Source organism: Tachyglossus aculeatus, chromosome 3, assembly GCF_015852505.1.
Source record: "Tachyglossus aculeatus isolate mTacAcu1 chromosome 3, mTacAcu1.pri, whole genome shotgun sequence".
In the NCBI taxonomy this organism is placed as follows: domain Eukaryota; kingdom Metazoa; phylum Chordata; class Mammalia; order Monotremata; family Tachyglossidae; genus Tachyglossus; species Tachyglossus aculeatus.
Genome location: NC_052068.1, coordinates 35,149,529 through 35,167,304, shown reverse-complemented (window position 1 = coordinate 35,167,304; position 17,776 = coordinate 35,149,529). Strand labels below are relative to the sequence as shown.

Below are 17,776 nucleotides of genomic sequence, written 5' to 3'. Positions count from 1 at the left end.
CCTGGAGGAGGTGAGCTCTCAGTAGGGCTTTGAAGGGAGGAAGAGAGCTAGCTTGGTGGATGTGCGGAGGGAGGGCATTTCCAGGCCAGAGGAAGGACGTGGGCTGGGGGTCGATGGCGGGACAGGAGAGAACGAGGCCCGGTGAGGAGATTAGCGGCAGAGGAGCGGAGGGTGCGGGCTGGGCTGGAGAAGGAGAGAAGAGAGGTGAGGTAGGAGGGGGCGAGGGGATGGAGAGGATTGTGGTATTTGTTAAACATTTACTATGTGCCAGAACACAACAATCAATCAATCAATCAATCGTATTTATTGAGCGCTTACTATGTGCAGAGCACTGTACTAAGCGCTTGGGAAGTACAAATTGGCATCACATAGAGACAGTCCCTACCCAACAGTGGGCAACAAGACTGTGAGCCCGCTGTTGGGTAGGGACCGTCTCTATATGTTGCCAACATGTACTTCCCAAGCGTTTAGTACAGCGCTCTCCACACAGTGAGCGCTCAATAAATACGATTGACTGAATGAATGAACAAGACAGAAGCCCAGATGATGTGGTATAACTGCGGACGGCAGAAGACTAGGTATGGGGCCATCAGCTCTGATCGTATAACTTCATAAGAACTCAGAAAATACGGATCGCTGTCCTGAATGAACTCCAGGTAGGAGCGATGGATGGACTTCAGGACCAAGAACATTAATGGAGGAAATGATTATATCAATCAATCAATTGTATTTATTGAGCGTTTACTGTGTGCAGAGCACTGTATTAAGCGCTTGGGAAGTACAAGTCGGCAACACATAGAGACAGTCCCTACCCAACAGCTGGCTCACAGTTTAGAAGATTATAGATAATAGATGACAGAAATATAGATGATAGATTATAGATTATTAGATTATAGCATCGTGGCTCAGTGGAAAGAGCCCGGGCTTTGGAGTCAGAGGTCATGGGTTCAAATCCCGGCTCCTCCACCTGTCAGCTGTGTGACCTTGGGCAAGTCACTTCGCTTCTCTGGGCCTCAGTTCCCTCATCTGTGAAATGGGGAATAAGACTGTGAGCCCTCCATGGGACAACCCGATCACCTTGTAAACTCCCCAGTGCTTAGAACAGTGATTTGCACATAGTAAGTGCTTAATAAATGCCATCATCATCATCATCTTGCTCCTGTTAGTCATATTTTCCTTGGGGCATGGGTTCATTCATTCATTCAGTTGTATTTATTGAGCGCTTACTGTGTGCAGAACACTGTACTAACCTAACAGCACTGTTGACCTAACAGTGTGACATAAGGGATAGAGCCCGGGCTTGGGAGTCGGAAGGACTTGGGTTCAAATCCCGGCTCTGCCACTTGTCTGCTGTGTGACCTTGAGCAAGTCACTTCTCTTCTCTGGGCCTCAGTTCCCTCACCTGTAAAATGGGGAATAAGACTGTGAGCCCTCCATGGGACAACCTGATCACCTTGTAACCTCCCCAGTGCTTAGAACAGTGATTTGCACATAGTAAGTGCTTAATAAATGCCATCATCATCACCATCATCATCATCATCTTGCTCCTGTTAGTCATATTTTCCTTGGGGCATGGGTTCATTCATTCATTCAATTGTATTTATTGAGCGCTTACTGTGTGCAGAACACTGTACTAACCTAACAGCACTGTTGACCTAACAGTGTGACCTAAGAGATAGAGCCCGGGCTTGGGAGTCGGAAGGACTTGGGTTCAAATCCCAGCTCCTCCACCTGTCAGCTGTGTGACCTTGAGCAAGTCACTTCGCTTCTCTGGGCCTCAGTTACCTCATCTGCAAAATGGGGATTCCCCTCTCAGGGTCGCACCTGAAGAGTTTCCAGGACTCAACCAGTCTCGACTACGGGAGGGAAAGTCAAGCGGAGGCCTACCCATTTCATTCCTAGTTTGGGAAGTGGCTAGCGAGTGGAAGACTGTGAGCCCACTTCTAGACACACTTCTAGACTATGAGCCCACTGTTGGGTAGGGACCGTCTCTATATGTTGCCAACTTGTACTTCCCAAGCGCTTAGTACAGTGCTCTGCACACAGTAAGCGCTCAATAAATACGATTGATGATGATGATGGAAGGCGATCGGCTACAGATCAAAACTCACCTGTGCTGGGCAGCAGAGGCACGGGAGAGAGTCGAGGGTGGAGACTCAAGTTGACTGCGCGGAAGGAGGCGGCGGTAAACCACACCTGTATTTTGACCAAAAAAAAACCTCTCTGGATCCACTACCAGAACAATTGCAGATGGAGGTGGGGCGTTCAGGAAGAGATGTGTCCGTGGCATCGCAGACGACTCGACAGCATAAGACAAGACAAGAAAATAAGGATTAAGACAATGTGGAACATGGACTGTGTCCAACCTGATTAGCTTGTATCTGCCCCAGTGCTCAGAACAGTGTCTGGCACATAGTAAGCACGTAACAAATAATAATAATGGCATTTATTAAGCACTTACTATGTGCAAAGCACTGTTCTAAGCGCTGGGAAGTTACAAGGCGATCAGGTTATCCCACATGGGGCTCACAGTCTTAATCCCCATTTTACAGATGAGGTAACTGAGGCACAGAGAAGTTAAGTGACTTGCCCAAAGTCACACAGCTGACAATTGGCGGAGCGGGGATTTGAACCCATGACTTCTGACTCCAAAGCCCGGGCTCTTTCCACTGTGCCACACTGCTTCTCTATAAATTCAGCGCTTAGAACAGTGCCAGCGCTTTGAACGGTGCTCTGCGCACAGTAAGCGCTCAATAAATACGATTGAATGAATGAATGCTTCATACATAGTAAGCACTTAACAAATACCATCATTTTAAGTACCACAATCAATCAATCAATCAATCGTATTTATTGAGCGCTTACGGTGTGCAGAGCACTGTACTAAGCGCTTGGGAAGTACAAGTCGGCAACATATAGAGACAGTCAATCAATCAATCAATCAATCGTATTTCTTGAGCGCTTACTGTGTGCAGACCACTGTACTAAGCTCTTGGGAAGCACAAGTTGGCAACATATAGAGACAGTCCCTACCCAACAGTGGGCTCACAGTCTAAAAGGGGGAGACAGAGAACAAAACCAAACATACTAACAAAATAAAATAAATAGAATAGATATGTACAGGTAAAATAAATAAATAGAGTAATAAATATGTATAAACATATATACAGGTGCTGTGGGGAAGGGAAGGAGGCAAGATGGGGGATAATAATGGCATAATTATTATTAATAATATCATTATTACTTAAATATTATTTATATTTAATTTAAATTCAATTTAAATTTAAATAAATATTATTATTAATATTTATTAAGTGCTTGCTATGTGCAAAGCACTGTTCTAAGCGCTGGGGAGGTTACAAGGTGATCAGGTTGTCCCACGGGGGGGCTCACAGTCTTCATCCCCATTTTACAGATGAGGGAACTGAGGCCCAGAGAAGTGAAGTGACTTTCCCAAAGTCATGCAGCTGACAAATGGTGGAGCCTGGATTTGAACCCATGACCTCTGACTCCAAAGCCCGGGCTCTTTCCACTGAGCCACGCTACAAACAAAAAAAAAATCAGGTGAGTAGCCAGGTAGAAGCATTGCACAGTGTGACTGAAGCGCATATGTGGCCTCCCATGGTAGTCAGTCAGTTACTGTGTACTGAGTGCATTATTAAATACTTGGGAGACTACAATGTAACAAACACATTCGTGATAGCAAATTGCAGGCACAAATGAAACTAAGGCCCAAATCTCCTGAATCCCAGAGCATTGCAATTTCCCATGGAATACCAGCAGTGGAATACCACTGTGTTAAAGGGTTGGGGGAACATCATCATCATCATCATCATCAATCGTATTTATTGAGCGCTTATTGTGTGCAGAGCACTGTACTAGGCGCTTGGGAAGTACAAGTTGGTAACATATAGAGACAGTCCCACACATCCTGTCACAGTTCCCGTCTCAAAATCTAAAGGGGGAGGAGAGAAACGATGGCTCAAAACCCACAACGATAAAAGAACAGTCAATGTCTGCAGGTTGGGGAGAGTCCTTGAACTCCTCACTGATCCAGGCAGTCTAAACCACCACATTCATTCATTCATTCAATCGTATTTATTGAGCACTTACTGTGTGCAGAGCACTGTACTAAGTGCTTGGGAAGTCCAAGTTGGCAACATCTAGAGACGGTCCCGACCCAACAACAGGCTCACAGTCTAGAAGGGGGAGACAGACAACAAAACAAAAACATGTGGACAGGTGTCATCAAAATAAATGGAAAGAAATAAATAGAAAGAAAGCTAGATGCACAGAGAAGCAGCGTGGCCTAGTAGATACAGCACAGCCCTGGGAGTCAGAAGGACCTGGGTTCTAGTCCCGGCTCCGCCACTTGTCCGCTGTGTGACCTTGGACGTCACTTCTCTGTGCCTCAGTTACCTCATATGTAAAGCAAGAATGAAAGACTGTGAGCCCCAAGTGGGACGTAGACTGTGTCCAACCTGATGTCATGGGTTCAAATCCCTGCTCCGCCACTTAGCTGTGTGACTTTGGGCAAGGCACTTCACTTCTTTGGGCCTCAGTTTACCTCATCTATAAAATGGGGATTAAGACCGTGAGCTCCCCGTGGGACAACCTGATCACCCTGTAACCTCCCCAGTGCTTAGAACAGTGCTTTGCACATAGTAAGCACTTCATAAATGCCATCATTATTATTATTAGCTTGTATCTATCCCCGCGCTTACTACCTCAATGATCAAGTAATCAATCGACGGTATTTAGTGAGCGCTTACTATGTGCAGAACACTATACTAGGGACTGAGGAGAATTAGCAGACAGATTCCCTGCCCACAACAAGCTCATGACCCAGACAGTCAATGGAAATGAGCAATTAGAGCAGACACGTTGAGCTGATTGCAACATGAAGAGGGAGAAGTAATAATAATAATAATAATAATAATAATGGAATTTATTAAGCACTTACTATGTGCAAAGCACTGTTCTAAGCGCTGGGGGGATACAAGGTGATCTGGTTGTCCCACGGGGGGCTCACAGTCAACCCCCATTTTACAGATGAGGTAACTGAGGCCCGGAGAAGTTAAGTGACTTGCCCAAGGTCACACAGCTGACAATTGGCAGAGCCGGGATTTGAACCCACGACCACTGACTCCAAAGCCCGGGCTCTTTCCACTGAGCCACGCTGCTTCTCCAAAAAAGCAGCAGTGCAACAGCATCACACGGGGCAATCTCTGGGGGGCACCTGATATGCCAGGGATTCCCAGTCCCACTCAAAGACGATAAGCAGCGTGGCTCAGTGGAAAGAGCCTGGGCTTTGGAGTCAGAGGTCATGGGTTCGAATCCTGGCTCTGCCCATTGTCAGCTGTGTGACTTTGGGCCAGTCACTTCACTTCTCTGGGCTCCAGTTCCCTCATCTGGAAAATGGGGATGAAGACTGTGAGCCCCCAGTGGGACAACCTGATCATCTTGTAATCTCCCCAGCGATTAGAACAGTGATTTGCATATAGTAAGCGCTTAATAAATGCCATTATCACCATCATCATAAGCAATCAGTAAGATTTACTCACCACAGTATTCTCGCCTTCAGCAGCAGCAGCATCATCCAACAGAAAGGCAGCCGCACAGAGGGCTGGTGAAACAACAGAAGGGGGGATGTAGCAAATGTTGGTGAGGCTGATGTAAAGGAGGGGAGGTTCCTCACAAAATTCTTCACCCCTTCTCTTCAAAACTTAAAAACAGCGCACCGAAAACCCTCTGGTTTTCTATCCTCTCGTTAGTTTCGTTATTTGAAAGGCTTCCCATCTTCTCTCCTCCTTCTCATAGCCCTGAAACCGCCAAAATGACTCAGAACCCAGCAAGTTCCTTGGTCAATAGACTGCAGTTGGCACAGCGCTTAGTACAGTGCTCTGCACACAGTAAGCGCTCAATAAATACGATTGATGATGATTGATCTATCTCTTCTGGAATGCTAAATATTCGGGGATGCCATTTTGCCTCAATTATCTCCTCGAGAAGAGAAAAACCTAGGCAGCGGCTAGTGGTTTGTTGGTATCGGTCTCTGATAAAGTCAGTCAATTCATCGGTCAATTAGTTGCTCGGACACAGAATGCAACTTCCAGGGCAGTATTCTAAGAAAAATGCCATTTACCTAAAATAACTCGTTAACTGAGGTCGAAGATTTATTTTTAGACTAGAATTCTCTGGGTAATTTGCATGTAAAGACATGGACTCAACCTCAACTATGTCCTATTTGTTAATCATCATCATCATCATCAATCATATTTATTGAGCACTTACTGTGTGCAGAGCACTGTACTAAGAGCTTGGGAAGTACAAATTGGCAACATATAGAGACAGTCCCTACCCAACAGTGGGCTCACATCCTATTTGTTAATCCTATTTGTTATTTGGGAAGCAGCGTGGCTCAGTGGAAAGAGCATGGGTTTGGGAGCCAATCCCGGCTCTGCCACATGTCTGCTGTGTGACCTCAGGCAAGTCATTTAACTTCTCTGAGCCACAGTTACCTCATCTGTAAAACGGGGATTAAGACCGTGAGCCCCATGTGGGACAACCTGATCAACTTGTATCCCCCCCAGAGCTTAGAACAATGCTTTGCACTTAGTAAACACTTAATAAATGCCATTATTATTATTAATCAATCAATTAATGGTATTTATTGAGTGCTTACTATGTGCAGAGCACTGTACTAAGCACTTGGGAGAAAACAACAAAATTGGCAGCCAAGTTTCCTCTGTTTAGTCCTTAATTCCTTCTTTCTAAAATCCAAAATTTTAAGGATTTTTAGCATTAGGCTAATCAAGATTTACATTTTAAAAGCTCATTCCCCAAATGAGTAAACTAAACTAAACAACAACTAAATACCAGCAGCGTGGCTCAGTGGAAAGAGCCCGGGCTTTGGAGTCAGAGGTCAGGGGTTCAAATCCCGGTTCCGCCAATTGTCAGCTGTGTGACTTTGGGCAAGTCACTTCACTTCTCTGTGCCTCAGTTCCCTCATCTGTAAAATGGGGATTAAGACTGTGAGCCTCCTGTGGGACAACCTGATCACCTTGTGACCTCCCCAGCGCTTAGAACAGTGCTTTGCACATAGTAAGCGCTTAACAAATACCATTATTATTACTATTATTATTAGAACAGTGCTTTGCACATAGTAAGTGCTTAATAAATGCCATTATTATTATTATTATTATTATTAAATAGCCTGTAGGTATTTTGGTATTTTATTCAGACTTGGAACACTGGACAGAGGATGGCATTTACAATGTTTTTATGAAACATTGAACACATATGCCATCTTGTGGATATTTCAAATAAAAGAACAGTTGCAGTGAAAAGATCAGATGCCTTAGCCCAATAATAATAATAATAACAGTAATAAAAATAAATGAGCGCTTACTGTGTGAAGAGCACTATACTAAGTGCTTGGGAGTGTACAATGCAATAGAGATGGTCGATACATCCCTTGCCCAATGTTGCCAACTTGTACTTCCCAAGCGCTTAGTACAGTGCTCTGCACACAGTAAGCGCTCAATAAATACGATTGATGATGTGGTATTTGTAAAGTGATTCCTATGCATAGGCCAAGAATTGAATCAAAGCAAGATAATCAGGTCTGACACTGTCTTGTTCTCAAATGGAACTCACTGTCTAAATAATAATAATAATAATAATAATAATAATAATAAATAGCATTTGTTAAGCGCTTACTATGTTCTAAGCGCTGGGGGGGGATACAAAGTAATCAGGTTGTCCCATGTGGGGCTCACAGTCTTCATCCCCATTTTACAGAAGAGGGAACTGAGGCATGGAGAAGTGAAGTGATTTGCCCAAGGTCACACAGCAGACATGTGGCGGAGTCAGGATTCGAACCCATGACCTCTGACTCCCAAGCTCGGGCTCTTTCCACCGAGCCACGCCGCTTCTAAATACGGGGGGGGGGGGCAACAGACATCTAAATTCCCATTTTACAGATGAGAAAAGTCACGCAAAGAGAACTTTTGTGACTTGCCCAAGGTCACAGATCAATCCAAACCAAGGAACCCCTAAATGAGGTGGGGTTGAAAAGAATCTAGAAGCAGATCTGGTCCGCACAACCTGGGCCCTTCAGGGAAAACTGCAGATTGACAAAGGAAAATGAAAGATCGCACAAAGGGGACTGCTGGATGCACAATAATAATCAATCAATCGTATTTATTGAGCGCTTACTGTGTGCAGAGCACTGTCCTAAGCGCTTGGGAAGAACAAGTTGACAACATATAAAGACGGTCCCTACCCGACAGCGGGCTCACAGGCTAGAAGGGGGAGATGGAGAACAAAACAAAACGTATTAACAAAATAAAATAAATAGAATAAATATGTACAAGTAATATAAATAAATGGAGCAATAAATATGTACAATGATACTGATAATAATGATAGCAATGGTATTTTATTAAGCACTTACTCTATCCTTGGCAGTGTGCTAAACGCTGGGGTAGATACAAATCAAGTTGGACACAGTCCCTGTCCCACATGGGGCTCACACTCTTAATCCCCATTGTACAGACGAGTTGGAGTCAGAGGTCATGGGTTCGAATCACGACTCCACCACGTCTGCTGTGTGACCTTGGGCAAGTCACTTAACTTCTCTGCGCCTCAGTTACCCCATCTGTAAAATGGGGATGAAGACTGTGAGCCCCACGTGGGACAACTTGATCACCTTGTATCCCCCCAGCGCTTAGAACAGTGCTCTGCATATAGTAAGCGCTTAATAAATGCCATTATTATTATTATTATCATTATTATTATTATTATTATTATTATTATTATGTGGCACAGCTGGGATTAGAACCCAGGTCCTACTGATCCCCAGGTCTGTGCTCTAACTACTAGGTCATGCTTGCTTCTCCCATGCTGCACAAAACCACAGCTTTAGGGGCGGAAGAATGATAGTACAGTGCTCTGCACACAGTAAGCGCTCAATAAATACGACTGACTGAATGAATGAATGTAAGTACTGGCCTTCAATGCTCTTTTAGACTGTGAGCCCACTGTTGGGTAGGGACCGTCTCTATATGTTGCCAACTTGTACTTCCCAAGCGCTTAGTACAGTGCTCTGCACACAGTAAGCGCTCAATAAATACGATTGAATGAATGAATGAATGAAGGGCCAGGGGTCTGTCAGGCCTGAGTGATGATTTCCCTGTGTATGAGTAACAGTGAGCCGCTTTTCTCTTGTTGTTCCTACAATGGGTTAATAGCACAGCAGTTTTAAACTAATTAAAAAGTTAATCTGAGCGCTGGGGGGGATACAAGGTGATTAAGTTGTCCCACATGGGGCTCTATATGTTGCCAACTTGTACTTCCCAAGCGCTTAGTCCAGTGCTCTGCACACAGTAAGCGCTCGATAAATACAACTGATTGATTGATAACCTAAAGCACTTCACCTCTGGAGGCGAACAAGCCGACACAATAATAATAATAATAGTAATAATAATAATAATAATAATAGGTTTTGTTAAGCGCTGAGGTGAACGCAGGGCTATCAGGTTGGACACAGTCCCTGCCCCATATGGGGCTCACAGTCTTAATCCCCATTTTACAGATGAGGGAACTGAGGCACAGAGAAGAGAAGTGACTTCCCCAAGGCCACACAGCAGACAAGTGGCAGAACTAGGATTAGAACCCATGACCTCCTGAGTCCCAGGCCTGTGCTCTACCCACTTCGCCGTGCTGCTTCTCTGACATCCAACATTTTCAACCTCTTCACCATCATCGACGGCATTTAGAGAAGCGGTGTGGCTCAGTGGAAAGTGCACGGGTTTAGGAGTCAGAGGTCATGGGTTCTAATCCCGGCTCTGACACTTTTCAGCTGTAACTTTGCGCAAGTCATTTAACTTCTCTGTGCCTCAGTTCCCTCATCTGTAAAACGGGGATGAAGACTGTGAGCCCCACGTGGGACAATCTTATTACCTTGTATCTCCCCCAGCGCTTAGAACAGTGCTTGGCACATACTAAGCGCTTAAAAAAATCATTTATGGAGCACACGGTGAAGTGGATAGAGCCTGGAGCCAGAAGGGCATGGGTTTAATCTTGTCTGCTGTGATAGCTTCTAGGCTGTGAGCCCACTGTTGGGTAGGGACCGTCTTTATACGTTGCCAACTTGTACTTCCCAAGCGCTTAGTACAGTGCTCTGCACACAGTAAGCGCTCAATAAATACGATTGAATGAATAGCTTGAGCAAGTCGCTTTACTTCTCTGTGCCTTGGTTACCTCATCTGTAAAGTGGGGATTGAGACTGAGTCCCACGTGGTCCAGAGACTGTGTCCAACGCGATTTGCTTGTATGTATCCCAGCGCTTAGTACCGTGCCTGACACATAGCATAATTATTAGTTATTGCTATAATTATCATCAATCGTATTTATTGAGCGCTTACTATGTGCAGAGCACTGTACTAAGCACTTGGAGAAGTACAGAGGGGGCAGAAAGGCTCCGTTGCTGACAGTGAGGCTCCCCTCCCTGTGCATTCTCGGTCCTCCTCACCATAGCCGAGCAAACTGTCTTCCATCCCAGCCCCGCCATCTCGGGCCGGCACGGACTCCCCTCAGCACCATCAATCAATCAATCAATCAATCAATCGTACTTATTGAGCGCTTACTGTGTGCAGAGCACTGTACTAAGCGCTTGGGGAGTACACGTTGGCAACATCGAGAAGAAACGTCAGGTGATTCAGCATCATCAATCGTATTTATTGAGCGCTGTGTGCAGAGCACTGTACTAAGCGCTTGGGAAGTACAATTTGGCAACATATAGAGACAGTCCCTACCCTCCCACCTTGCCGCACAGTGCACCCTCAGCCCCTTACCATCACACCTGAGGAACTCTCTGTTTGCCCCCAACGTATTCCGCGCGCACTGGAAAGGGTATAAAAGTCACTGCGGGGTTTCCTCGGCTCTTTTCTTCCATTGCAGCTAAGCGAAATTTTCACCCTGGGTGTCCTCAGGCCTCCCACCGTGACTGGGGAACTCCGTCAGCCTCCAGCAGGCTCTGCGTACACTGGGCTGCGTAGAAAATAATAATAATAATAATAATGGCATTTGTTAAGCGCTTACTATGTGCAAAGCACTGTTCTAAGCGCTGGGCTCTGCCTGCTCAGCTCCTCTTCACGTCTGGCATTTGCAACCTCCCCTCCCCGAGCCTTCTCAGCGTGTCCTAACAGCTTTCCCGTAACGCAGGCCCGGCGCCGCTCCCCTCCGTACCATCGAGCCCCGCATCCCACCCTGCTTTCCATCACCTCAGTGGGAATGGGAACGGCACGTGCCGCATGAAGCCTCGGAAAACCTCCGGAAAAGCTAATGCCTGCCAAGCCGTTGTTGTGGACTCTGAATCACGAGGAGAGATTCTGCTTCCCGAACCACAGCTCCCCTACAGACTTCCGTTTTTGTGTATTGTATATCTGTTCTTTAGGCCATTTTAATATTTTAGTATCTCATTGCTCCTGGATGTGTCTTCGACCTTCGATCTTCATTGACTGTGAGCCCCTTACTACACAGGGCCCAATCAATCAATCAATAATAATAATAATAACAATAATGTCATTTATTAAGCGCTTACTACGTGCAAAGCACTGTTCTAAGCGCTGGGAAGGTTACAAGGTGATCAGGTTGTCCCACGGGGGGCTCACAGCCTTAATCCCCATTTTACAGATGAGGTAACTGAGGCCCAGAGTAGTTAAGCAACTTGCCCAAAGTCACACAGCTGGCAATTGGCAGAGCCGGGATTTGAACCCATGACCTCTGACTCCAAAGCCCGTGTTCTTTTCCACTGAGCCATGCTGCTTCTCAATCAATCAATCAATCGTATTTATTGAGCGCTTACTGTGTGCAGAGCACTGTACTAAGCGCTTGGGAAGTACAAGTTGGCAACATATAGAGACAGTCCCTACCCAACAGTGGGCTCACAGTCTAAAAGGGGGAGACAGAGAACAAGACCAAATATATTAACAAAATAAAATAAATAGAATAGATATGTACAAGTAAAATAAATAAATAGAGTAATAAATATGTACAAACATATATACATATATACAGGTGCTGTGGGGAAGGGAAGGAGGTAAGATGGGGGGGATGGAGAGGGGGACGAGGGGGAGAGAAAGGAAGGGGCTCAGTCTGGGAAGGCCTCCTTCCCAGAGGAGGCCCATGTAATTCCCACCTGTATACTCTTTCCCAGGGCTTAGTACAGTGCTCTGTACAAAGTGCAATAAATATTATCACTACTATAACCAACATTGGGAAGAAGGAGAGCAAGTTTTTTCTTCCTTTCCTTGGGTACTGAAATGCCACATTCTTGACCCCATTCACACAGAGAGTATGCCCAAGTCAGGGAGAAGACTCTCATACAGCCCACAGCTTGACTGTTCATTCATTCACTCATTCAATCGTATTTATTGAGCGCTTACTGTGTGCGGAGCACTGTACTAAGCAATTGTTGCCACCACCAGGCAACTATTCAGAGTTCTCAATCCCAATTCATTCAACCAAGAGATACTGCTTATTGAGCACTTACTCTTGTGAGCTGAAAGCCACTTGGCAAGCCAAAAATCTCCAGATACATATTAATGTCTGTCTTCCCTTCTAAACTGTAAGCTTCTTGTGGGCAGGGCACATGGTCTACCAACTCAGTTGTACTATACTCTCCCAAGCGCTTACTGCTCCGTACAGAGAACTCAATACCACTGAAAGAAAAACAAATGTTATATTCAGCTGTATCACTTACCTGCAATAAATTTTAACTTAATAATAATAATAATAGCATTTATTAAGCACTTACTATGTGCAAAGCACTGTTCTAAGTGCTGTGGAGGTTACAAGGTGATCACTTTGTCCCACGGGGGGCTCACAGTCTTCATCCCCATTTTACAAATGAGGTAACTGAGGCACAGAGAAGTGACTTGCCCAAAGTCACACAGCTGACAATCGGCAGAGCCGAGATTTGAACCCATGACCTCTGACTTCAAAGCCCGTGCTCTTTCCATTGAGCCACGCTGCTTCTCTCCCCCCCTAAATTGTACACTCCTTGAAGTGAGCGACTGTTTCTACCAACACTGTGGTGTACTTCCAGTGCTTAGAACAGTGCTTGGCACATAGTAAGCGCTTAACAAATGCCATCATTATTATTATTATTACTTTCCAAAGCACTTAGTATGGCGCTCTATCCGGTAAGCGGTCAATAACCAATCCATGCCATTTGAGTGTTTACCGTGTGTGCAGAGACCTGAACTAAGTGCTTAGGACAATACAACAGAGTTGGTACACATATTTCCTGTCCACAAGGAGCTTGCAGTCTAGAAGGGGAGACAGACAAAATACATTACGGATATGTACATGATGCTGTGGGGTGAGAGAGGGGTGAACATAGGATGCAAATTCACTGATTGAGTGAGAAATCGTACCTTCTACTCAGGAATGATTTTGATGAGTTGGTCATTGAGTGGGAAATCGTACCTTCTACTTAGGAATGATTTTGATGAGTTGGTCATGTGCACATTGCGGGCTACGGAAGTGAGATCCCATTTCACCTTTTGTGAAGCTGTCCCATATATCTATCTCCACGTTTGCTCTGTAGTGAGCTCACTGAAAGGTTACAGCCAGTGTTTAAGCCAAACCACCAAAGGAACATACTTCCCATCCAACTGATCAGATGTTACAATGTTGAGGGAGTTAATGTATTAACCACTCCAGGAGGATAGAGAAAACTTGCAGGTGACATGGCAGAAGTACGGACGGTTGTATCTCCTGACTGGCGCTCTCGTCTGCTGCCTATTCTGAAGAGTTCTGTGGACCTACCGTCCTCATTATTAAACTCTACAGCATAATCTAGTATTTCGTATCTAGTCATCTTTGAGAAAATACGTTATCCCCGTGGTTAGAGTCGAAAGAGACAAAAGTTAGCTCTTTCAGACAACTGCAGATAATAAAAATACTTTTATTGGTACCGTACAATATCAAAACAGTAATGTTTCCACTTCAGTACTTAAATAAAAAGCTGTTGAAAACGCAGAAGAGTACTTGACTCTCACATAGAACCAGCTTCAGGCTACTTTGCACTTGATCACATTCTCTCATCTCAAACATCACAATTGTGCAGGCGCGCACACAAACACACACACAGACACTCACAGCCCTCACAATACATTACACAAAAGGCAATTTATGTACATTAACAATCAGTGTCGAGAATTATTTTGCACAATGCACTTTCCACACTTTAAGAGATGACTAAAACCAACCTCGGTTGATTAAATCTTAACCTAGCCACTGGATTAGAATTAGTTACATGAAAAGGTTGCATTATATTTTAGGATCCTAATTTCTAAATTAGGAGGGGATGAAGTAAGTTTCCTCTTTTGAGCGATGCATTTTGCTATTCTGAACTTAAGATATTAAAACAACGCATTCCATGTTGCGAGGCAAGGAAACCTGGCTCTAAAATGCTTGTCCTTATATATTCTGAAACATGCAAAACTGCTTATTTGGGCCTACCCTTATATAAATGCCATTTGGGTTCATAATGGTACTCTGATATGTTTCAATTTAGTTTCACCTAAAACTTGCCCTCGTTTCGGTCTCTTTTTTTTTTTTTTTTTGCACATTTTATTTGCCCTTCGATGCGACTCAGTCTGAGTTCAATTTCTTTTGATGGCTAGTAATGTAATGATGAGAATGTAATACCAGTTAACACTGCTAAACAACCTGTGATTCAAGTTTAAAGCAAAAAGTACTTCAGTGAATTCAACACTGACAGGTAAAAGCTATCTTAGAGACTCAAAGAGAGATCAGAAACTTACAGGGGTGAGTTTTAATCTCTGCTTTTCCCTTGCCTTGCAAGGAGAGTTTGAGTAAATGATTTGACTTGCCAATTCCTTCACTTTCTTATTCTCCAATACAGCAGCATTCCAAGAAGGACCTGTTAAAAACTTGTGACAAACACAAGGCTAACCTTAAAGGAACTGGGGTTCCTCGATCACTGTTTAATTGCTTAGCTGTCAAATAGAAATCATCTATTTATTGCAGTTATCAACTAGAGAACAGAATCAAATCAGATTCACTTAGTGCAATACTTATGTTGATACTAATCTAAGTCTGAGGGACCTTTCGCAAGTGAAACAGCATGAGACTCCTGCTGGGTTCCCGGTTGAATTCTCTTAAAACTCACCAAAGATTTAAACACTTTTCCTGTTATATCAAGTGACAAAACGATTAAGGGAGCGATGTGTCCAACCAAGATACTGTGCAAAGAACAACTTGAAAATACTTCTTCAAAGAGGCACTGCAGTTTGAACGTTAAGGCTGTTGAGTAGTGCTGGTTCTGAGTTCAGGTTTACCACCATTCAGTAGGATCCGTTCGCTTTCAACCCACTGCTTCGCTGTTTGACCGAAATGCCTGTTTATGGAGGTGAGTCTCTATCTCCTCTCTGAAGACGAGCATTCCAAGATGAGAGTGAGAAGCCTCATTCATGGCTTTGGACTGGATGCACATACGGTACTGCTCTGGAGTCAGTTCATCGGCACAGTGCTTCTCGTGCCAGAGGTGGAAAAGGCCAGGAACTGGGGTCCGAATGGCAATGAGGTCACTATGCAAGTATTTCCTGTAAAGATGGACATCTTCTCCTCCCCAGCCTTTCACTTCCAAGTCAAATCCCCCTGCGGGATCAAAGTTTCTATTAGAAAAGGGTGGGTTCTTTGTATTGGGTCGAGTCTAACACCATGCCACTCTAGGTGTCCTTCCATATTAGCCCAATTATTACCCTTAGCTTTCAGAATTTCTGCTAGGTGAAATTACCTACACATTTCCTGGATCCACTCAAATGGCTACCACACTGGTACAAACCCTGGTCACATTATGGCCACGATATTTGGTTAGCTTCCTTATTTGTCTTCCATTCATTCAATCGTATTTATTGAGCGCCTACTAGGTGCAGAGCACTGTACTAAGCTCTTGGAAAGTACAATTCGGCAACAGAGACAATCCCTACCCAACAATGGGCTCACAGTCTAGAAGGGGGGAGACAGACAGCAAAACAAGTAGACAGGCATCAATAGCATCAAAATAAATAGAATTATAGATACATACACACCATTAATAAAATAAATAAAATAATGAACATGTACAAATATACACAAGTGCTGAGGGGCAGGGAGGGAGGTAGAGGAGAGGGAGGGAGTAGGGGTGATGGAGAGGGGAGGAAGAGCAGAGGAAAAGGGGGGCTCAGTCGGGGAAGGCCTCTTGGAGGAGGGGAGTTTTCAGTAGGGCTTTGAAGGCGGGGAAGAGAGCAAGTTTGGCGGATGTGAGGGGGGAGGGCATTCCAGGCCAGAGAAAGGACGCGGGCCAGGGGTTGACGGCCGACAGGCGAGAACGAGGCACGGTGAGGAGATTAGCGGCAGAGGAGCGGAGGGTGCGGGCTGGGCTGGAGAAGGAGAGAAGGGAGGTGAGGTAGGAGGAGGCGAGGGGATGGACAGCCTTGAAGTTGAAGCCGAGGGTGAGGAGTTTTTGCCTGATGTGTAGGTTGATTGGTAGCCACTGGAGATTTTTGAGGTGGGGAGTAACATGCCCAGAGTGTTTCTGTACAAAGACAATCCGGGCAGCAGCGTGAAGTATGGATTGAAGTGGGGAGTGACAGGAGGATGGGAGATCGGAGAGGAGGCTGATGCAGTAATCCAGTAGGGATAGGATGAGATTGAACAAGTAGGGTAGCGGTTTGGATGGAGAGGAAAGGGCGGATCTTGGCGATGTTGCGGAGATTAGATCGGCAGGATTTGGTGACGGATTGGATGTGAGGGGTGAACGAGAGTGGAGTCGAGGATGACACCAAGGTTGCGGGCTTGTGAGATGGGAAGGATGGTAGTGCCGTCAACAGTGATGGGAAAGTCAGGGAGAGGGCAGGGTTTGGGAGGGAAGATAAGGAGTTCAGTCTTGGACATGTTGAGTTTTAGATGGCAGGCAGACATCCAGACGGAGATATCCTGAAAGCAGGAGGAGATGTGAGCCTGGTGGGAGGGAGAGCAGGGGCAGAGATGTAGATTTGGGTGTCATCAGCGTAGAGATGATAGTTGAAGCCGTGGGAGCGAATGAGTTCACCAAGGGAGTGAGTGTAGATTGAGAACAGAAGGGGACCAAGCACTGAACCTTGGGGAACCCCCACAGTAAGGGGATGGGAGGGGGAGGAGGAGCCTGCAAAAGAGACTGAGAATGAACGGCCGGAGAGATAAGAGGAGAACCAGGAGAGGACGGAGTCTGTGAAGCCAAGGTAGGATAGCGTGTTGAGGAGAAGGGGGTGGTCCACAGTATCGAAGGCAGCTGAGAGGTCGAGGAGGATTAGGACAGAGTAGGAGCCGTTGGATTTGGCAAGGAGGGGGTCATTGGTGACGTTTGAGAGGGCAGTTTCCATGGAATGTAGGGGATGGAAGCCAGATTGGAGGGGGTCGAGGAGAGAGCTGTTGTTGAGGAATTTGAGGCAGCGTGCGTAGATGACTAGTTCAAGGAGTTTGGAAAGGAATGGTAGGAGGAAGATAGGGTGATAACTAGAAGGTAAGGTGGGGTCAAGAGAGGGTTTTTTTGCGATGGGACAGATGTGGGCATGTTTGAAGGCAGAGGGAAGGAACCAGTGGAGAGTGAGCGGTTGAAGATGGAAGTTAAGGAGGGGAGAAGGGACGGAGCGAGAGATTTCATAAGATGAGAGGGAATGGGGTCAGAAGCACAGGTGGCCGGAGTAGCACTTGAGAA

General features: G+C 45.4%; 1 protein-coding gene across 4 annotated transcripts in view; it reads right to left on the bottom strand.

Annotated features, from left to right (window-relative positions):
• Nucleotides 1-13,962: 13,962 nt before the first annotated feature.
• Nucleotides 13,963-17,776, bottom strand: part of CSGALNACT2 (chondroitin sulfate N-acetylgalactosaminyltransferase 2) — a 40,238-nt gene continuing 36,424 nt past the window's right edge. For all 4 annotated transcript variants that reach the window (XM_038744181.1, XM_038744179.1, XM_038744182.1 and 1 more), the window contains one exon: nucleotides 13,963-15,696. In XM_038744181.1, the coding sequence (XP_038600109.1) occupies nucleotides 15,404-15,696 (293 nt within the window). In that variant the 3' untranslated portion in view covers nucleotides 13,963-15,403. The remainder of the gene's footprint in view (nucleotides 15,697-17,776) is intronic.